The 17,747-nt window shown below is 40.7% G+C and overlaps 1 protein-coding gene across 3 annotated transcripts in view; it reads left to right on the top strand.

Moving 5' to 3' along the window:
• The window catches only part of gmds (GDP-mannose 4,6-dehydratase), a 187,602-nt gene that overhangs the window by 7,386 nt on the left and 162,469 nt on the right, over nucleotides 1–17,747 (top strand). For 2 of the 3 annotated variants that reach the window (XM_037770087.1, XM_037770089.1), the window contains exons 2-4: nucleotides 6,125–6,169; nucleotides 8,655–8,742; nucleotides 10,661–10,770. In XM_037770087.1, coding sequence (XP_037626015.1) covers nucleotides 6,125–6,169; nucleotides 8,655–8,742; nucleotides 10,661–10,770 — 243 coding nt within the window. Of the gene's footprint in view, nucleotides 1–6,124; nucleotides 6,170–8,654; nucleotides 8,743–9,605; nucleotides 9,621–10,660; nucleotides 10,771–17,747 lie in introns of all 3 variants that reach the window. The other variant, XM_037770088.1, reaches the window with a different exon arrangement.

The following is a 17,747-nucleotide window of genomic DNA, read 5'->3' on the forward strand; positions in this document are numbered from 1 at the left end:
TTCTCAAATGTGAAAATGTGCAGGTTTTTCTCTCCAATTACAGTAAAATTAATATCTTTGGGTTTTAGACCGTTAATTTGACAAAAGAAGCTATTTAAATAAGTCAACTTTGGCTCTGAAGAATTAACATTTTTCACTATCATTTGACATTTTATAGACCAAATCATACTTAATCCAGAAAAGGATTGGCAGATTAAGTCAAGTTATCCATCCATGTGAAAGTGATCCCATGACCTCAGAGGAAGAACTTTGTTTCTAAAACATGAAATTGTTCACAATTCCATTCATTATTTAGCAGATGTCAGCTGATGCTCCTTTATCTTTGATGTCTGTTATATTATTTAGAACTTTTCTCCTTGACCGATTTGTTTTAAATGGGATGGTCAGCTGTTTTTTTCCATTATACTTGCATTTTGCTATTTCCTTTTCATTGTCCTGAAATACCTGCATATATTGTTTTATTGTTCATATGATCATCTGTTGAGCTTTGTTCACACAGAGTGCATCTCACCATTTTAAGATTGAAAATTAGTTTAGCTTCTTACAGCCTTATTCACACCAGCTGTATAGGAGATGGGTGTCTGCCAGCTTGCCTCCCCATAACCTGTACTATACTGTATGAATAGAGATGTAGTATATCAGAAAGGGTGGTCCTGACAAATGGGATGGTCCATCCTGCTAAGAGTTTTGAGCACAGCTAGGGCTGGGTATAGAACCTCAATATTTTGGCTACTATTGATTAGGGCTGCAACTAATAATTATTTTCATTGGTGATTAATCTGTCAATTATCTTCTCGATTAATCGACTATTGTTTGGTTTATAAAATGTCAGAAAATGGGAAAAATGACGATCAGTGTTTCCCAAAGCCCAAGATGACATCCTCAAATGTCTTGTTTTGCCTGTAACTCAAAGATATTCAGTTTACTGTTATAGAGGAGTAAAGAAACCAGAAAATATTCACATTTAAGAAGCTGGAATCAGATAATCTTTGGACTTTTCTTCATAAAAAAATTACTCAAACTGATTAATCAGTTATCAAAATAGCTGGCGATTAATTTAATGCTTGAAAACTAGTTGATTAATCGTTGCAGCATACTTTTGATATTAACCGCAACGTGTTTGCTGCATTTAATATTGAAAACTGTCAAGTGACAAAACTTGGCATTTACTTTCAGGTCAGATTTCTAATCTTCTTTACGGATAGTGGGATAGTTCCCAATTTAAATCATAAGTTGTTGTGCGGCTGTTCTTGAGTAGAAAATTACACAAAAAAAGAGTTTTGTGGAAAAACGTGTTTATGTTTCTTGAAGTAAGATGTTAAAAGGGTACTGTTTATTGCATCGTATTGATAATTCAGGTATTTAATTTGCAGTGGTATTGGATTTTATACAGCTAGTGTCCTTAGGCATTTGTCGCGATGAACTAAACGTGTCGGCCAGATAAGATTATGTTACCTCTCTGCACTGCAGAAGCCGCACAAAAGAAATATTTTTAAGGTGAAAGACCTAAAACTGTATAGCTTTCCTGTGAGAAATGCACACATACACACATACAACCACCAGTGCCACCGTCGGATATTGATGCGTATCCATCCTCTTAATGAAACCACACGATGATGATGTGATAATGATGATGATGGGAATGTTGATTGGAGCTAATGATGGCACTCGGAGGGAGTAGTTCTACAGCGAACATTGTTAACATTTTTCAGACACATGGACTGATTTAATCTAACATCAACATGAGCTTTAGGTTTTCTTCCCCTCTGTCCTTTCACCCTTTCCTGAGCTTTTTCCTGTGTTTACATATGTCTTTAATTCTATCGAAGCTTCCCCTTTTTACCCTTTTGTTTTCTCTAGTTTATGTAATGTTGTTCATAGAGAATTTCTTTTAATAATGGGATTTTAAAGGCCTCATGTTTTTTTTCCACTAAAAGGAGGACAAAAAAATACAGAAAATGAAGAAACAAACTTGAAAAGTATTTAGAATATATTAAAACGCACACAAAGCTCTGCATCCAAACAGCTGCACTTGCACGTTTCAGTCCTTAAAATGTCTAATTTAACATAACTATTGTCTGTAATTATACAGTTTATGCCTTTACATTACTGAGCAGGAATTAGATGTAGTTTTCTAGTTGATTTGTATTGTGCTGTCTTTGTGTACCCCAAAAACATGCAACATGGGTGCACTGACACACATATCATATAATTTAATTATATCCCCTTTAAGGACTAAAGAAGTTACATTCCTTAAACATGAAAATCAAAGTCTGCTTAGCATGAAATTATCAGAAAATTATTAATACTCATACTGTTCATTGGTACTAAAGGATCTCACACCTGTACCTGTATGCAGCATGAGTTTTTACACTCTGGCTCCTCCTGCAGACGATCCTTGCTACTGCAGACGATCAACATTCAGTTAACATTTTCACAACACCAGTATTCAAATATGAGACAGTCATTGTCTTGTACTTCAATTAGCATCTACTCTCCTGTTGCTGAGGCAGCCTCTTTGCTTATATTCAGTGTAGCTGTAAAGTGGAGAGATCATATTGTGTCAAAGACCAAAATGAGTCTTTGAGGAGTTAGTGTTGTGACACAGACCTGGCAGGTGAGCATATAGTTGTGTGTGTGTGTGTTTGTGAGTGTGTCCTCCATTCCCCCCCTGCTCCCACCAAGCGCCCAGCTCCCCATAACAGGAAACAGCGAGGTGAGGCCAGGGTTTATGGGCTAATACGGCCTCAAAGGAGCCTCTTGTTTTGAAACAGAGCTGCAGCTCTTCAGGCTTGTTTTCCATATTGGTCTGGCGTGAAACGCTTTGACCCTGGCACAGGGGCAGGAAAACATGACACCGGCCGGAGCTTTGAACGCCGTGGGGACGGGCGAGGGGCTGCCAGTGCCCGTGCCCATTCCCCCCCCTCTGGGTTAGGCAGAAACAGGTTGAGAATCGGTGCCAACGACCGCACAACCTGAAGGCTCAACCTGCAAAACTGAAAATGATCTTAAAAAAACATTTAGAGTAGTACTAAGGCATACATACATTTTTATGAAACAAGAAAAAAACATTTGCTATTAATGAGTCTTTGAGGATTGTACTAGCTGTTTAGCATTTTTAAGCCCATTCAACTTAGTGTCAGGACAAAAACAATGACGGAAGTGAGAAGTGTGTGAATCTAAATTAAAAGCCTGTTCATGGGGGGAAAAAGAAACTAAAACTGCCACTTGTTTGGCTTACACCTTCTTCAGGGTGTTGAAACGGCAGGTATGAGGTTAGGTTGGAGGTTGCACAACACAAGGAAAATATGTTATCAATATATAGTTGGATGACAGACGCTACAAACTGAAAGTGAAAGAGTCTCAACCCAGAGTAGCAGGAATCATATTTCACACACACAGGATGGGAGAGTGTTGACAGACAAGATGATGGCGGAGGATTTGGTGTCAAAGCGAAAAGCAAAAGCGCCAATTTGGCAATGCTTTGGGATTTAAACCCAAAGCTATAAGGGAACCGTGAAGTTAATGAAGCAATCGCTGTGTGGAGGACGGAGCGTTCACAGCCGGTTTGCGCGGCGCAGCGGTGCCGGGTGGAAACTTGTGGCTCCGCAGCGAAAGCTCGACCGGAGAGACCAGACACACCGCCATCCAGTCTTAAATATCAAAGTAAGCGCTAACACCGGTGTTGTCACAAGTTTATTAACCGGTGGGAAAATGTCCTCACTGTGACATCCCACCTCAGTGGGTCAGGTTCTGTTAGACGGCTCACACACAAGGAAGCAAGCAAATTCTCATCCTCATAATACACAGATCTCAGACTCTTATCATTTCAGACGGGAGCTAAAGTACAGTATATAAACAGCTTCCAGGATGCATGCCTCCAATTCTTCCAAAGAACAGACATATCAACAACCAGAAAAGTGAGCATCTAAATGAGATATTTATTCATCGACCTTATATCCAGCTGCAGTGGAAAGCTGTTTTCAGCAAACACGTAAGGGATAATGTACAGCTAGCCGGTCATTGTTGTAAAATTATTGCGTGCGTGTGTGCGTGTGGGCTTGTTTTTTTCTGCCCCCTAGTGGCCATAAATCAGCTGTGACCCTTTAATGCAACTCGCTGTGAACTTAACCTGAGAGATAACGTCTCTGCTGTTTCTTTTTAAACAACGTTTTCCAGCGTGTAGTTGTCAGTTTGGACAAATGGGCAAATTGCTCTGTGTCAGACTTTGCCCACCTGTACAGCCTCTCCAGGATCATGCCCCAATGCAGCCATGTTCCTACCCGGCGCTGAGTGCAGGTTCTTGGGTGTCCTTCAACCTCTAGCCCCCCCTAAACCCTTTCCTCCTCTGCTCCCTGCCCTCCACCTCGACGGTTACCCCCAGACCTGGAGAGGACGCATGGGGCTGGCAGTGTGAGAGTATGTGTGTGTGCACATATGTGAGGGGGGGATTGAGGGATGAATGCCATGACTAGTTCGGAATGTTCCAGAGTGTTCCAGAATGTGCGGTCGGAAAGTCTGAGCAGGGAAAAAAGACGAGGAGTAACATGGGTGAGGGGAACAAGACCTTATTGACAGGGCTCGCTCTCTCACACACCGACACACACACACACACACACACACACATACACATACACATACACATTGGCCCAATGTCTGACCAAAGCTCCTGATTCATGTGGATGTTACACCTAATGATCCCAGGGCTCAGTGTTCAGCTACAGTGTGGAGGTTTCAGGAGGGTTGTTATCCAACACCATGAAAGAGTTTACATTAATGTGTCATGGGGTGAACAATATGCATGTTAACTTTTCAACAAATCACTGCACTAGCCAGTTAAACCAAGAAGAATTGTACTATAAGAGGTGTTCTGGTGGGTTTCGTCTCTAAAAGATCCGATGTGACACTACATTTGGACATCTGTTGGCGTAATCATTAATGAAATGATAAAAATGAGTATTTACTGTAACTATTCAGCAGAAAACAACTTCTGCTTCATTGAAAAGTCTTTTGTCCATCTTGAACAAACCACACTGATGTTCACCCTCACTCTAGTGTTTCTCTTTTTTAAGGCTGCAGTGTTTCTTTCATTGTGTACTTGTAAGATAATGATCATCCATACTTGAGACATCTAACGCTTCACTGAACACATAAGGAACTTACATAAACAGCATTAGCATTAGCCGGCGTGTACGGAACATTTATTCTTCATCACAAATCTGCACATTTGCATAATCTGAAAATTTAAAAATAAATGTATTATTTCATAAATAGGTAGTTCATATTTTTTCAAGGGCTATAACATATTTTGGCCTAAACAGACTAAAAATATAATAACTCTTACGTCATTTATTTATTACATGCATTTAATTGCATGTAAAGTTTTAATTTTCTATCAATTTAGCAGATGATTTTTTGAAAGCTCTGTTCTCCCACGGTTATGTTTTATAATTTTACAATTAGCAGGTATTTAGGGTTGCAACTAATGATTATTTTCATTGTCGATTAATCTGTTGATTATTTTCTCGATTAATTGATAGTTGTTTGGTCTATAAATGGTCAGAAAATTGTGAAAAATATCAATCAGTGTTTCCCAAAGCCCAAGATGACATCCTCACATGTCTTCTTTTGTCCACAACTCAAATATATTCAGTTTACTGTAATATTGGTGTAAAGAAACCAGAAAATATTCACATTTAAGAAATTGAAATCAGAATTTTGACTTATTTTTCTTAAAAAATGAGTCAAACCTATTAATCTATCAAAATAGTTGGTGATTAATTTAATAGTTGACAACTAATCGATTAATCGTTGCAGCTCTACAGTTATTACATCAACATTTGGTGCTGTCCTGCCTGTGTATATATCTGTGGTTGGGTCATCAGGTCTGGTTCTCCCCGGCCTGTAGAAAAGACTACAACAAAGCCTGTGTCCTAAGAGTGTGTGAATCATTTACACTTTGTGATATCTTGAATTCAGTTTTCCCAAACCTGGACGGAGAATGTTTTCTCATGTGCTGTGATTCAGTCGGTACGAGAAACTCTGATCACTACGTCTGGACACACTTGTGTATTTTGTGTAATATTACAGGTTTTTAAGTGGTGTTGTCTTCTGTCTTTTTCAGGATGGCTCCTACCTGGCCGAGTTCCTGCTCGCTAAGGGCTACGAGGTGAGAGAGAAATCCAGACTGTGGACTTAACAGTACCAAGAATTTGTCCTACTGTGAAAGCTCAGACACACGCTCACACACATACACAGGAATGAATGCAGACACTCGCAAATGCCAACGAACACAGACGCACACAGAGCGACATTCCCTCGATAAGCTTGGTCCAGCCACAGCGCTGTGTGTGGGAGCTCCTCAGGGATCGTGACGTAACATGATTTCGTACGCGGACTGACTCGCACCTCAACCCTGATAAGACCCCGTGTGCTGCTTCGAGCCTGTTAACCCCTCACCTTTTACCCCCGGGTCAAACCATTAGCAGGGAAATAGTTGTTATTATATGGTCATACGAGTGAGGTCACCAACTTTCACCTGCTGCGCTATGTGTGTTTTTAGGAGCACAAAAAGTCAACATCCTGTCGATGGATGCAGAGGTTAACAAGCTGTTTCTGCTACGTAAGGTTTCGGCGTTGGTTTGACAAAGTGACTATACATACAGTACAACACACTTGCATAAACATACGTGTCACACCAGTGCACATTGTGTTTTCCTGACAGTAGCTGTATGACTTAATTTCCCCTCAGATGTGCAGAAGCAGCACACACACACACACACACACAAACACACACCTTCATCCCAGCCTGCCTGGTCAGCTTCGCCATCTGCCGCCCACCTCAGAGACAGCAGGCAGGAAGTGGACTGGTTGGGGATGCTGCATGTGGAGGGGGTGGTGGGGTGGCATTAAAGAGGAGCACACACAGGCAAGCAGGAAGTGCACAGTGAATAAAGGAAGTGAGGTCAGGGCACAGCGTCCTCCCACTAATGGACTCCCCTCGGATCAGGTTCTGTTATCTTCTCTGAGCAGAGCTTCCTCACACGTCCCCCCCCCTCAGAACACGGAGTACAGATCACAGATCACAGGCAGCATTAAAAACACAGTGAGCCGGAGCCATGAGAGACAAAATATTGTTATATCAACTTGTGCAATAAAAAAATACTGTGCTGGTCCAAATATCTTCCAAAGAAACGCAATAAATCAAAGCACGCTGTATCATATTTGACATCTTGTCACATTTGAAGAAAAACACTATACTGTAAATCCAAATTAATTTATAAAAATACATAAAAAAACAGACTATAGCTAAACAGTACATCTAATTTCAGAGACAGACGAAGAGTGTTAATGACATCGTGACATTTATAACAAAACGTTAGATGAGCCCAGAAAAAACACTGGCTTTTATTAGATGGCAAGATGAAATGTGCCTGTTTTTATGTATTGCAAAATGAAAGCATCATATTTTATTACCAAATTGACTCAGTTTAGTAGGAGCCTGCATCTCAATGCAGAACCAGTTCAGTTTGATCCACTGAGAGTAATGTGATTTTTAAGTATAAAATCATCTAAATCAACTGAACCCATCTGACATAAACTGGATCTCCACCAGTGACTATGATGCCCTTTGTTCACTCAAAGCGGCAACCTCCGGTGCTGAGAAATGTCGCCAACGCTGATCTGCCAATCCCCAGAGACCCCCATGTTAAAAGCCTGACTTTACAGCTGAAATAAACATGTTTACAGCCCCGTACAAAAAACGGTTTTGGACTCTAAAACTAGTATTCTTGTTCATGACAACTGTACGGGGGCTGCATTTTTATATAACTCACCCGTTTAACTTATATTAAGTCTTAAAGTTCGGCATAATGAGGGCGTTGCTGCTTTCAGTGACCGGTGGGTGCTCTGCTCTGCTGCGTCACCCGGGCCCCGCCTCAGCTCCACAGATGAGCCACCTCTTTGGTCATTTCTGGATTAGCTGTGAGTTAGGCTGTCGTCACTGCCAAGATGGTGACGGCCGGAGCCACCCACTTTGAGCATCACAGCGGCTCTTTAGAAACCTATGGGTGACGTCACGGAGACTACGTCCATATTTTATACAGTCTATGGTTCCCCCATACAAATTCAATAGGGGCAGGATTTTCCTGATGATTTGATGTGTAGAATAGCTCTCTGCTTTGTATTATTTTTATCTTACAGTGTTTTGTTGATCAAGAATGTTTTTTTGGATCTGTATGATATAATCAAGGCACGTATCGAGAATCAAAACAAGCGCCAGTTGTTGCCACGGTGCTTCAGAGGATATTTGCATACAATTTTTCTCAGCTCCCTCAGTCCTGATGATGGTCAACTTTTGACATTGGCTTCTCCAGTCAGTACGTGTAAACGTCGCAATAACTCAACTATCTCCTAAAGCTGCTTCACAGTAAAAGCTATGATCAGCAGAATTTTCTTCAGTGGGAGCTGCAGAAAGTTTGCATTAACAACATACTAACATGAAAACATTATTGTTTCAAGACAATATGAATGTGGTCTACAAAGCTAACCAAGCATGGTAGTGTTTGTAGTAATGTTAAAACTGAAATGGTGTAAGTAATAATTGTCAAATATAAGAAATATGGTATTATAAATCCTGTCTCCTTTTCTTACAGGTTCATGGTATTTTGCGTCGCTCCAGCTCCTTCAACACGGGTCGCATTGAGCATCTTTACCAGAACCCACAGACGCACACGGAAGGCAGTAAGTATCCTCGATCGCCCCATGGTGGCTGGCTGCAGTATAGCTCATTAACCCCGCCCCCTCCATGTTAGTGGATGGGACATGGGCCAAACTAAAAAAATCAAAGTGCATGTCAAATAAATTCTACAGAAAATATATATATATTTTCATTTATTTTGAAAAATATAAGCATTCAACAGTCGCTCATTGGACACAATTCTTACTGTAACAGTTAAGGCACACAAATACTGACATATTATCAATGAATAAATAACACAAATGCTCCATCATAAGACTCTGACCTGTTGATAATTCCTGAACTACGCTGTAGCTTTTGCTCGTTTATACAGGGCAGGCACAACAGACTGGCACACACGTGAAAGCCCATTGTAGCGGGGCTCAAGCACTTTGACCATATGCTTTAATTCGGTATTGTCTACGAGCGAGTGTGGTCGCATACACGCAGCGATAAACATTCTAAAAAGACAAACCATCTCGACTCAATTCGCAATAGGCCTTATCTATAAATCGTGAGAAGAGCGAATTTGTGTGTAAATGAACGATCCAGACCATTTTTACCGCCATTTACGCACCAACTTATATCATCTTGAATAGGTAAACCAGTCAAAGAGATACATTTCTTTCAGCTCTTTTCTTTGGAATTCCTCCCATCCGCAAAAAACCCTCACCACCAACCTATAGATGTTAAACTATATATAAGTATAAACACAGGCAGTGTATATTTATATTCAAGCTGTAGGACAGGACAGTATGAATGAGCGCTTGGTACTTTAAAAACTTTGAAGAAGAACACTTCCTCTAGACTGCAGTAAAGGAATTGCAGTTACACATGTGATGACCCCTCTCTCTGTTCCTCTCCACAGGAAACGGCACACCACGTACGGGTTTGGTTATTTTGCCTTGACTTTACTGATTGGGGTCCTCTTTGGGTTTGGTCTGGTCCTAACCTGTATCTTTTCTTGCTCAGGTGGTAGATTAGCATCTGGAACACCTGTTCCTAGGTTACATTAAGGTTATTAAATGAAGGCTGAGTCACGACCTCTGACCTCATGGGAGCTGTGAGGTATGACACATGCGCAGTGTAACTGGAGCTGTGATGTTGGAGGGTTACAGCCGACGGCGCTAGAAATAATGGGATGGTGTCTGCTCAGATGCTCTTTGGGTTTGCTCGACCTAACGGAACTTTTTCGGACGAAAAATAGCAAGTCTCCTCTCTCACACCAGATCTAGATCTAGTAACGACATGTAGATTAATTAAATTTATTACACAGCTTTGTTGACTACTCTACATATTCTGATTGGTCAATTACGACATCCTACGGTCTGTTATGTCTTTTATAGCAGACCGTTGCTATGGACATAGTTTTGATCTCTGAGGACCATTTTTGTTTCAAATGATTGATTTCTTAAGTAAGTAGCCATGTAATAAGCGGTATAATGTACAGCGAGACCCCGACACCCCAGGGTGATGCTGCGGAGGGATCCTGCATCGCCCTGAAGGGGTTTATTTCGCAACAATGACCAGCTCGCTGCACGTTATCCCTTTATTATTTTTCGTATAAAATATATTCCGACCCAAGGCAGACTGCAGACACTTCAGTGAAATTAATCAATCATCCCCATGTTCTGTGATCGTGCTCCAGCTATGGGAGCCTTTCAGCAAGTGCAGACCAGATTTTACTGCGCACGTGTTTTACCCCAATGACATGACGTGCCATGACATTGTGGTGTGTCTCCCTTTTGTTGCGGCCAGGTCGTAACACACCAGAACATTGTTGACTTATAGATGGCTAGGAACCAACTTTTATAAATGGGGTGTCACATTTTTAGATTTGGCTGATGGTTGAATATGTGGATGACCAATAAGCTTGAATTACTGTGAGTTCGTCACTGTTTGTTTGTCCCCCCTCTTTGTTAGACATGAAGCTGCATTACGGCGATCTGACTGACAGCACGTGCCTGGTGAAGATCATCAACCAGGTGAAGCCCACAGAGATCTACAACCTGGGCGCTCAGAGTCATGTCAAGGTAGGGTGACCCCACAAACACATCTCCAACACTGTCATTGGTCTTTAGTCTCTAACTCACTGTGTTCCTCCAAATGAAGGCCACTTTTTCTGATAAACATAGTTAACTTACTTCCCATTCCCTGGAATCACTGCACTGCACATGGGTTTGTTTTGAAGAGCCAGATGATGGAAAAGAGCTGATAACAGTGAACAGGAGTAATGGATACGGTTTCGGTGACTTCCAAAGTAAAACTGGTTTCTGTTTTGTGCCATGGAGCTCTTGAGCCTTGTCACTATAAACAGATTTCACAGTAAAATCTGACCTGATAACTCACAATGTTAAAAGAGATGGTGGTAGAGGTTGCTAAACATTTCTGGTGATGATCTGGTTTGACTGATTTGTACTCATCACAGTAAACATTTATTTTAGTTTTATGTAGGTTTTATTTAGATAATGGGTTTTTGAGCATGGGCTGTTATAATAGTTTTCCTTATTGCTGCATTCAAGGACATTCTAAACTGTGAAATTTGAGATTCAGTTATTTAGTTAGTTTGGTTCAGGTGTGTTATGCTAGTAGTAGTAGTAGCCTAGAGCGGCGAGCCTCAAGTAAAGAGAGGAGTGTGCTTTGGATTTCATTATAGCGTCTAGTTAATGTGAAAACCTACTTGTCTATTAAAATTGTTATTTGTCAAGTCAAGTGTTATTTGCTACACATCATTAGATCAGTTAGATTCTCCACAATTTAATCGTTCAGTTCATTTTATGGAAAACATGAGCACCAAAGTAATAATTCATTCAGATTTACTGGCTTAGTAAATAGAGCTTTTATTTTTACATTCAAAGCTTTTATTGAGGTTTTTTTCGAATGGATGTTTGAATGTCTGCTGTCATATTTTATGATGTCATCACCCTAAAAAATAGGGAAAATATGATTTTTGTTATTGTGGTTTATGATGCTGATAGATTGCTGCTAGACCGCCCGGGTAATTCAGACTGTGCCTCCCGTTGTGTGCGGCAAGCGGCGGACAGTTTTTTGACAGCAGTGAAACTGTTTTTGAAAGGCTAAACGCCAACAAATATGGATTGGAGCAGAATATTTAGTTGAAAATGATTTCATTGATTTTTTGTTCAATAAATTTTGACTTTGGACTTAGGACTGAGACAATTACAGAGACGAGGATTGAGCGGTGCGTCGCTGGCTGTGTGTGTGTGTGTGTGTGTGTGTGTGTGTGTGTGTGTGAGAGAGGAGTGGACTATTGCATGCAATGTTTCTGTAAATTATTAGTTATAATAATTGAGCTTGAGCTTGAACTGAACCGGTTGAGTTCAGTGATTGAAGCAAATAAAATCCCGGGCTATTAACTTCAGTTTCAGGGTATGTCGGTACTGACTGCTGCTGTGAATGGTTAACAGCAGATGATGTTAAAAATGGGCTCTCAGTTCTGGGAAGTGAGCAGATCGTGCGGAGGACGCTGGAGCTGATGGGACAGGAAGTAATGTTTTCTTGGATGGGTCAGTCTGTGCCACAATGTCCCTTTTGTCTCAGAGCTCCGCGGTGATCCCAGGAGATCCCTCGGCGCCGCGCCGCACCCCCCTCCCCCCTCCTCCTGCCCTCCACACCGGGATCTGACACACAGTCTCCAGGCAGCACTGATCCTCCTTCACCATGGCGGTTTGGGTAGGATACGGAGCCAAGAGCTTAGTCAGATCATAGATAATAAGGCCATTTGTAATGTGAACATGAGACGCTGCTTTTCAATAGTAGTAGTTTCTTTATTGAATCCAACCACATTTGGATGAAATTGGTACTATTTCATCATTCAGTTCAACTTAGTTTGTTTCCAGTCTTTGAATCTCATATTAAAACTGGAAGAGCAACGTCAGCCCGCACATCTCTGTGGTGTAGTAAGCTTTGCTGAATTCATTAATTCAGTAAATCAACGGTAAACATATGAATTATATTTCCAATGATCTATTAATCCATTTTCTCAGTTATCATGAAAAAAAAAATCTTGGTTTCGGTTTCAAAAATCTGAATCACTTTTCTTCAATATCATATTGAAACTAGTAAGAAAGCTTACTTTAATCACTTTTTTGGCACTTTTAGGCAGAAAAACACCAAAACAAGCTGACAGACAAACATGTTTTGCCTGATAAAGTAGTTGATTTACACATCCAGCAACCACGTAGCAACTTTATCATTCATTTGGAGACGTGTTTGTATCCACCTGATGAATTTAAGTCCAATATTCACTCTTTTAACTCTGGTTTGGTCTCCACCAACTTCTGAGAAAAGTATCTCATTCTTCTCTAACTTTATCCGTCTGCTGTTTGGTGCTGGCCAGGTAGAGTACAATGGGTTTATCAGAGCTTGTTTGCTGAAAACAGCTGTCTGCTGCTGCCGCTAGAAAACAAACTCTTGATAATAAACTAATCGTTTAAGTTAGTTTTTTAGTGTAAATGTTCCAGATTTTCTGGTTCTAGCTTCTCCAATGTGAGGATTTACTATTACTGCAATACTGTCTCAATCAAAGTAACATAGTTGTGTGTAGCAATTAACAATGGATTGAAAAAATATTGATTACTCACTGATAATTGTTTGCTGATGCTCTTAAAGCATAAATGTGGGACTAAGAATGAAGAAAGTGGAAAAACAAAAAAAGGACTGAAGGAAGACAGACAGACAGACAGACAAAGAAAGTGTGAGAATGAGTGAGAAGGGAGGCGAACGATGACTCCTCTCTCCACATCCTCTGTGGTCAGAGGCCGGGACTCTGCTCCCACCTCCCACATGGTAGATCATCCTCAGGCCACACACACACTCTGAGTGACAGAACATCCCTCTACCTGTACGAGGCTCTGCTGTGTTTATTTGTTTCCACACCAATAAACCCCACTCTGGTAGCTCCTCACCACATGCTGCCCGCTCTGAACAGCTGAGCCGGACTCAGGATTACTGGCAGCAGCGGTGTGGAGCAATTTCCAGTCTGTCCCACCACCACATAGGAAAAGATCACTCACACCGGCTACTCAGCATCTCTCTCTCTCTTCCTTCCCATCAGCCCTCTCCCCGCTCCCACCGTCTCACAGGGAATCCCTCCTGAGTTGTTTGAGTTGTAGATGGGGTGTCTGTGTGTGTGTGGGTGCTGGTTTCCGCTGTAGAGAGTCATCACTGAGAACAGAGTGAAGGTTATGTTCTAATGCTGCAGGGGCGGAGGTGGACAGGGAATAGTGGACGGACACTGGAGGGCCAGAGAGGCAGCCAGCTGCAGTATCAAAAGACCAGCGCACATTATGTCTTTTCTACGGAACTGTAACAGCAGAAGAGTTGATCAGTTTGATCTTTGTGCTCATGGCGTCTTTCCTTAAAGCAATATTCCGCCATAGGAAAGATGGCTAAAAGAGTTTGTAAAAAGTAAAACCTTTCTGGTGGATAGTTTATTACAGTGCTCTGCATTAACTCAACTAGTATAAGCTATGGATTGTAACCAATTAAGTGATTGAGTGTGTACTTTAAAAGCCCTGAAGATTAATAGAGAGGAAGAGTCTACAGTCACACCATCAGCTGTACTTGTGGTGTGATGCACAGTGATGTTTTGAGCTGAATGCTAACGTCAGATAATTGATAACTGACACATGTTAACTTGCTGGTGTTTGTTAACCATATTCACCACTTTATTTTAGCTTGCTAACACTTGCTAAATTATTACTAAACACAAAGTAGAGCTGAGGCTGATGAGAATGTTCAGTCATAAACCGAAGTACTGGACAAAGTAAAGTTTTGATCTGCTGGTGTCAGAGGATCACCAAAGTCATTTGGATTCATCCTGTGCTGGGCACCTTGGATATCTGAACCAATCCATCTGTCGTTTCATTTAAAGCCAAAACTTTCAACCTCTTGGCGGTGCTAGAGGGAAAGTCAGAGAATCACCAAAGTCAAAAGGCTAAAAATTAAACTGCAATATCCACATACAAACTTACTTACATCTACAAGGGGGATGTATTCCTAGAACCTCTACTGTCTGGCGGTGCTAGGGCTGGGCGATATATCGATATTATATTGATATCGTGATATGAGATTAGATATCGTCGTATCGTAATATGGCATAAGTGTTGTCTTTTCCTGGTTTTAAAGGCTACATTACAGTAAAGTGATGTGATTTTATGAACTTACCAGACTGTTCTAGTTGTTCTGTCTGCCTTTACCCACTTAGTCATTATATTCACATTACTGATAATTATTTTCCAAAAGCTCAACACTTCATCGCAATAATGATATTGTGGTATTTGGTCAAAAATATTGTGCTACCGCTATTTGATTTTCTCCAAATCGCAATGTCCTAGCCCCCAGATTATACTGTATATCGATTCAACTAAGCTTCTATGTATGACCAACTTATAAAGCTGAGCCATTTTTATCTAACACATAATGCTAACCATTTTGTTAAGCAGTGCTACATAGAAACGTAGGAAGCACCAAGGTTACCTAATAGTAAACTGCAAAGTTTGCCTCTCCCAGTTTACTTTGCAGTTTGTACAAACCAACCACAGCCACAGCTTCATCCAGAACATCTTCTGTGTCTTGTTGTCTTGTTTCTGGTCAGAAACTTTTACGAATGCTAGTTTGAGTGAGTGTGTGACTTTTGCAGTCAGTTGGGACTCCTGTGCTAGTGAAAGAAATGTGTGTAGTTTGTGGGCTTCAATTACAAAAAAGAGCTGGTCAAAACCCTAATTTTTTTGTCGGTGTCTCCAGATTGGAAAATTGAATGTGTTTTGCTTTATATAGTGCATTGATAGCTTGTAGCAGGTAGTGCTAAAAATAAGAAACATAACAAACATATGTATGGTTGACTTTAATATCTTTGTTTTTATTATTTAATATACAGTAGCTGCAAAGATTAGTAGACTAATCGATTAGTAGACTAATTGATTAGTTGATCGACAGAAAAATAATCGCCAACTATTTTGATAATTGATTAATCATTAAAATAATTTTTCATGCAGAAATGGCAGAAAATGCTGTTTTCAACCTCTCAAATATGGATATTTTTCCGCTCTTTCGGTTTTGGAATCGCAAATCAGACATTGAAAGACATCACCTTGGACTTTAATATACTGGGATGAACATTTTTCACCATTTTGTGACATTTTATAGACCAAATGATTAATTGATTAATCTAGAAAATAATCTGCAGAGTAATAGATAATGAAAATGATCATTAGCTGCAGCCCTACTGTTGAACAGGTTTACTGACCGAATAGAAAAAGAGACACCAACCTCCTCAATACTATAGCATTAATTCATGAATTATGCATCTTTATAATAATAATAATATTTTGGAAATCGCACAGGTTAAATATGCATGAACAACGGACCCGAAATGGGGAAGTGCTTACAGGCCGCAAACGGTAATCTATTCTGCGTCTGAGGGTTCAACGCGACCCCATTGTGTTCTCCCACTGAAGCGCTTCACAGGAAAGCCACGAACAAAACCCCTCACCATCGCTCTCTATGTGCGAGTTCTCCCACCTGCAGCTGTCGCAGCAGACGCACAGGGAGACGGGCTGAATTATTAACACAACTCGCTCGTAACAGGGAGAAAGACATGACTGGGAGGAGTGGGAGGGAGGGGGTGAGGAGACAGAGAAGGTGGAAAGAGTTTTGGGAGAGAGGGTGAGAGGGTGAGAGGGTGAGAGGGTATCTATAATGAAGCAGCAGAAGGTTTTCCACTTCATTGTGTTTGATGGCTTTTGAAGACAAAAGTGCAGATTGCATCCAGGAGACAGACTTCCTTCATCTATATCCTTCATTATCCATATCCGAATTCCTCCTCAGAAGGACTTATCATCATCCTATTATCTTCTTACAGCTCTCTCTCTCTCCGCTACCCTTTGGTCTCTCCCCCATCCGGGTTTGCAGAAGCTCCCACGCCAGAGACACACACACAGGATTTAACACGCCTGTTGTTCCCCTCAAAGCTCGGCGCTGTTTGCTCGGCGTGTTGATGCGTTTATAGGCCTGAAGCAGCTATTGTGCAGCCTGCCAGCGGTTTACTCTCACAGGCGGTAATACCACTACTTACTACAGTTTGTGGGCATGTTATGCAATCCTTGTAACGTGTCAGTAGTGTTGTTTTGACTCCCTGTGTGTCATCCAGTAGTGTGTGTGATATGTGCGTAGGAGATGTTGTAGTGGGTTTAGACTGCTCATTTTCCTGCCGTATTAGCCCTCCTAACTGTTGAGGATGCATTTTTAAATGCAACACTTGCCAATTCTGCTCCAAAAAAGCATAACTTTGCTTTCCGGTTAAAACCATGTATTTCCAAATTTGGTGATTTTTGTTTTCAGATAAACTGAAGCATTAAATGCTGGGGTTGGGATTATTCATCTGAGGCTAATAAAACGCTCTCTATCGGATAAAGTCAAAAATGTACTGATATTAAAAAGGACAGCGACAATAAATCCCAAGATTTTCCTGCTTCTCAGGCCAATAGGACTGTTTAAAGACTCATTGGATTATGTAAGAAATGCAGTGTCAGAAAGATTAAAACAAGAAATGGAGAGATAACATTGTTATTGAACATGCCTATACTGCTGCCTATAGCTGAATAAAACTTCAAAAAAAAACTTTAGATTGTCTCAGATGATCTAGTTTAAAACAAAACAGTTTTTGTTTGTTCTTAAAAAGTTGACATTTTGGGGAGACATGTTTTTCACAGGACAGCGAGGACAGTTATGCAAATACCAATTTTCCTATTTGTTAGGCTAACCCTTTTAAATGCCATCAGATTACCTCAAAACTGCATTGTCGACAAGCTGTAGTTTATCATAAAACCATAAAAAGCTGACATTTTGGAGAAACATGGCTTTCACAGTACAGTGCCAAAAATGTTGCAAACACCAATCCCCCTGCTTCTTATCTAAAAAAAACTTTTAAAACCCTTAGTATCTCAAGAATGCATTGTCACAGTTCTTAAAACAAGACTGCTTCTCG

The sequence above is a fragment of the Sebastes umbrosus genome, chromosome 5 (assembly GCF_015220745.1).
Source record: "Sebastes umbrosus isolate fSebUmb1 chromosome 5, fSebUmb1.pri, whole genome shotgun sequence".
In the NCBI taxonomy this organism is placed as follows: domain Eukaryota; kingdom Metazoa; phylum Chordata; class Actinopteri; order Perciformes; family Sebastidae; genus Sebastes; species Sebastes umbrosus.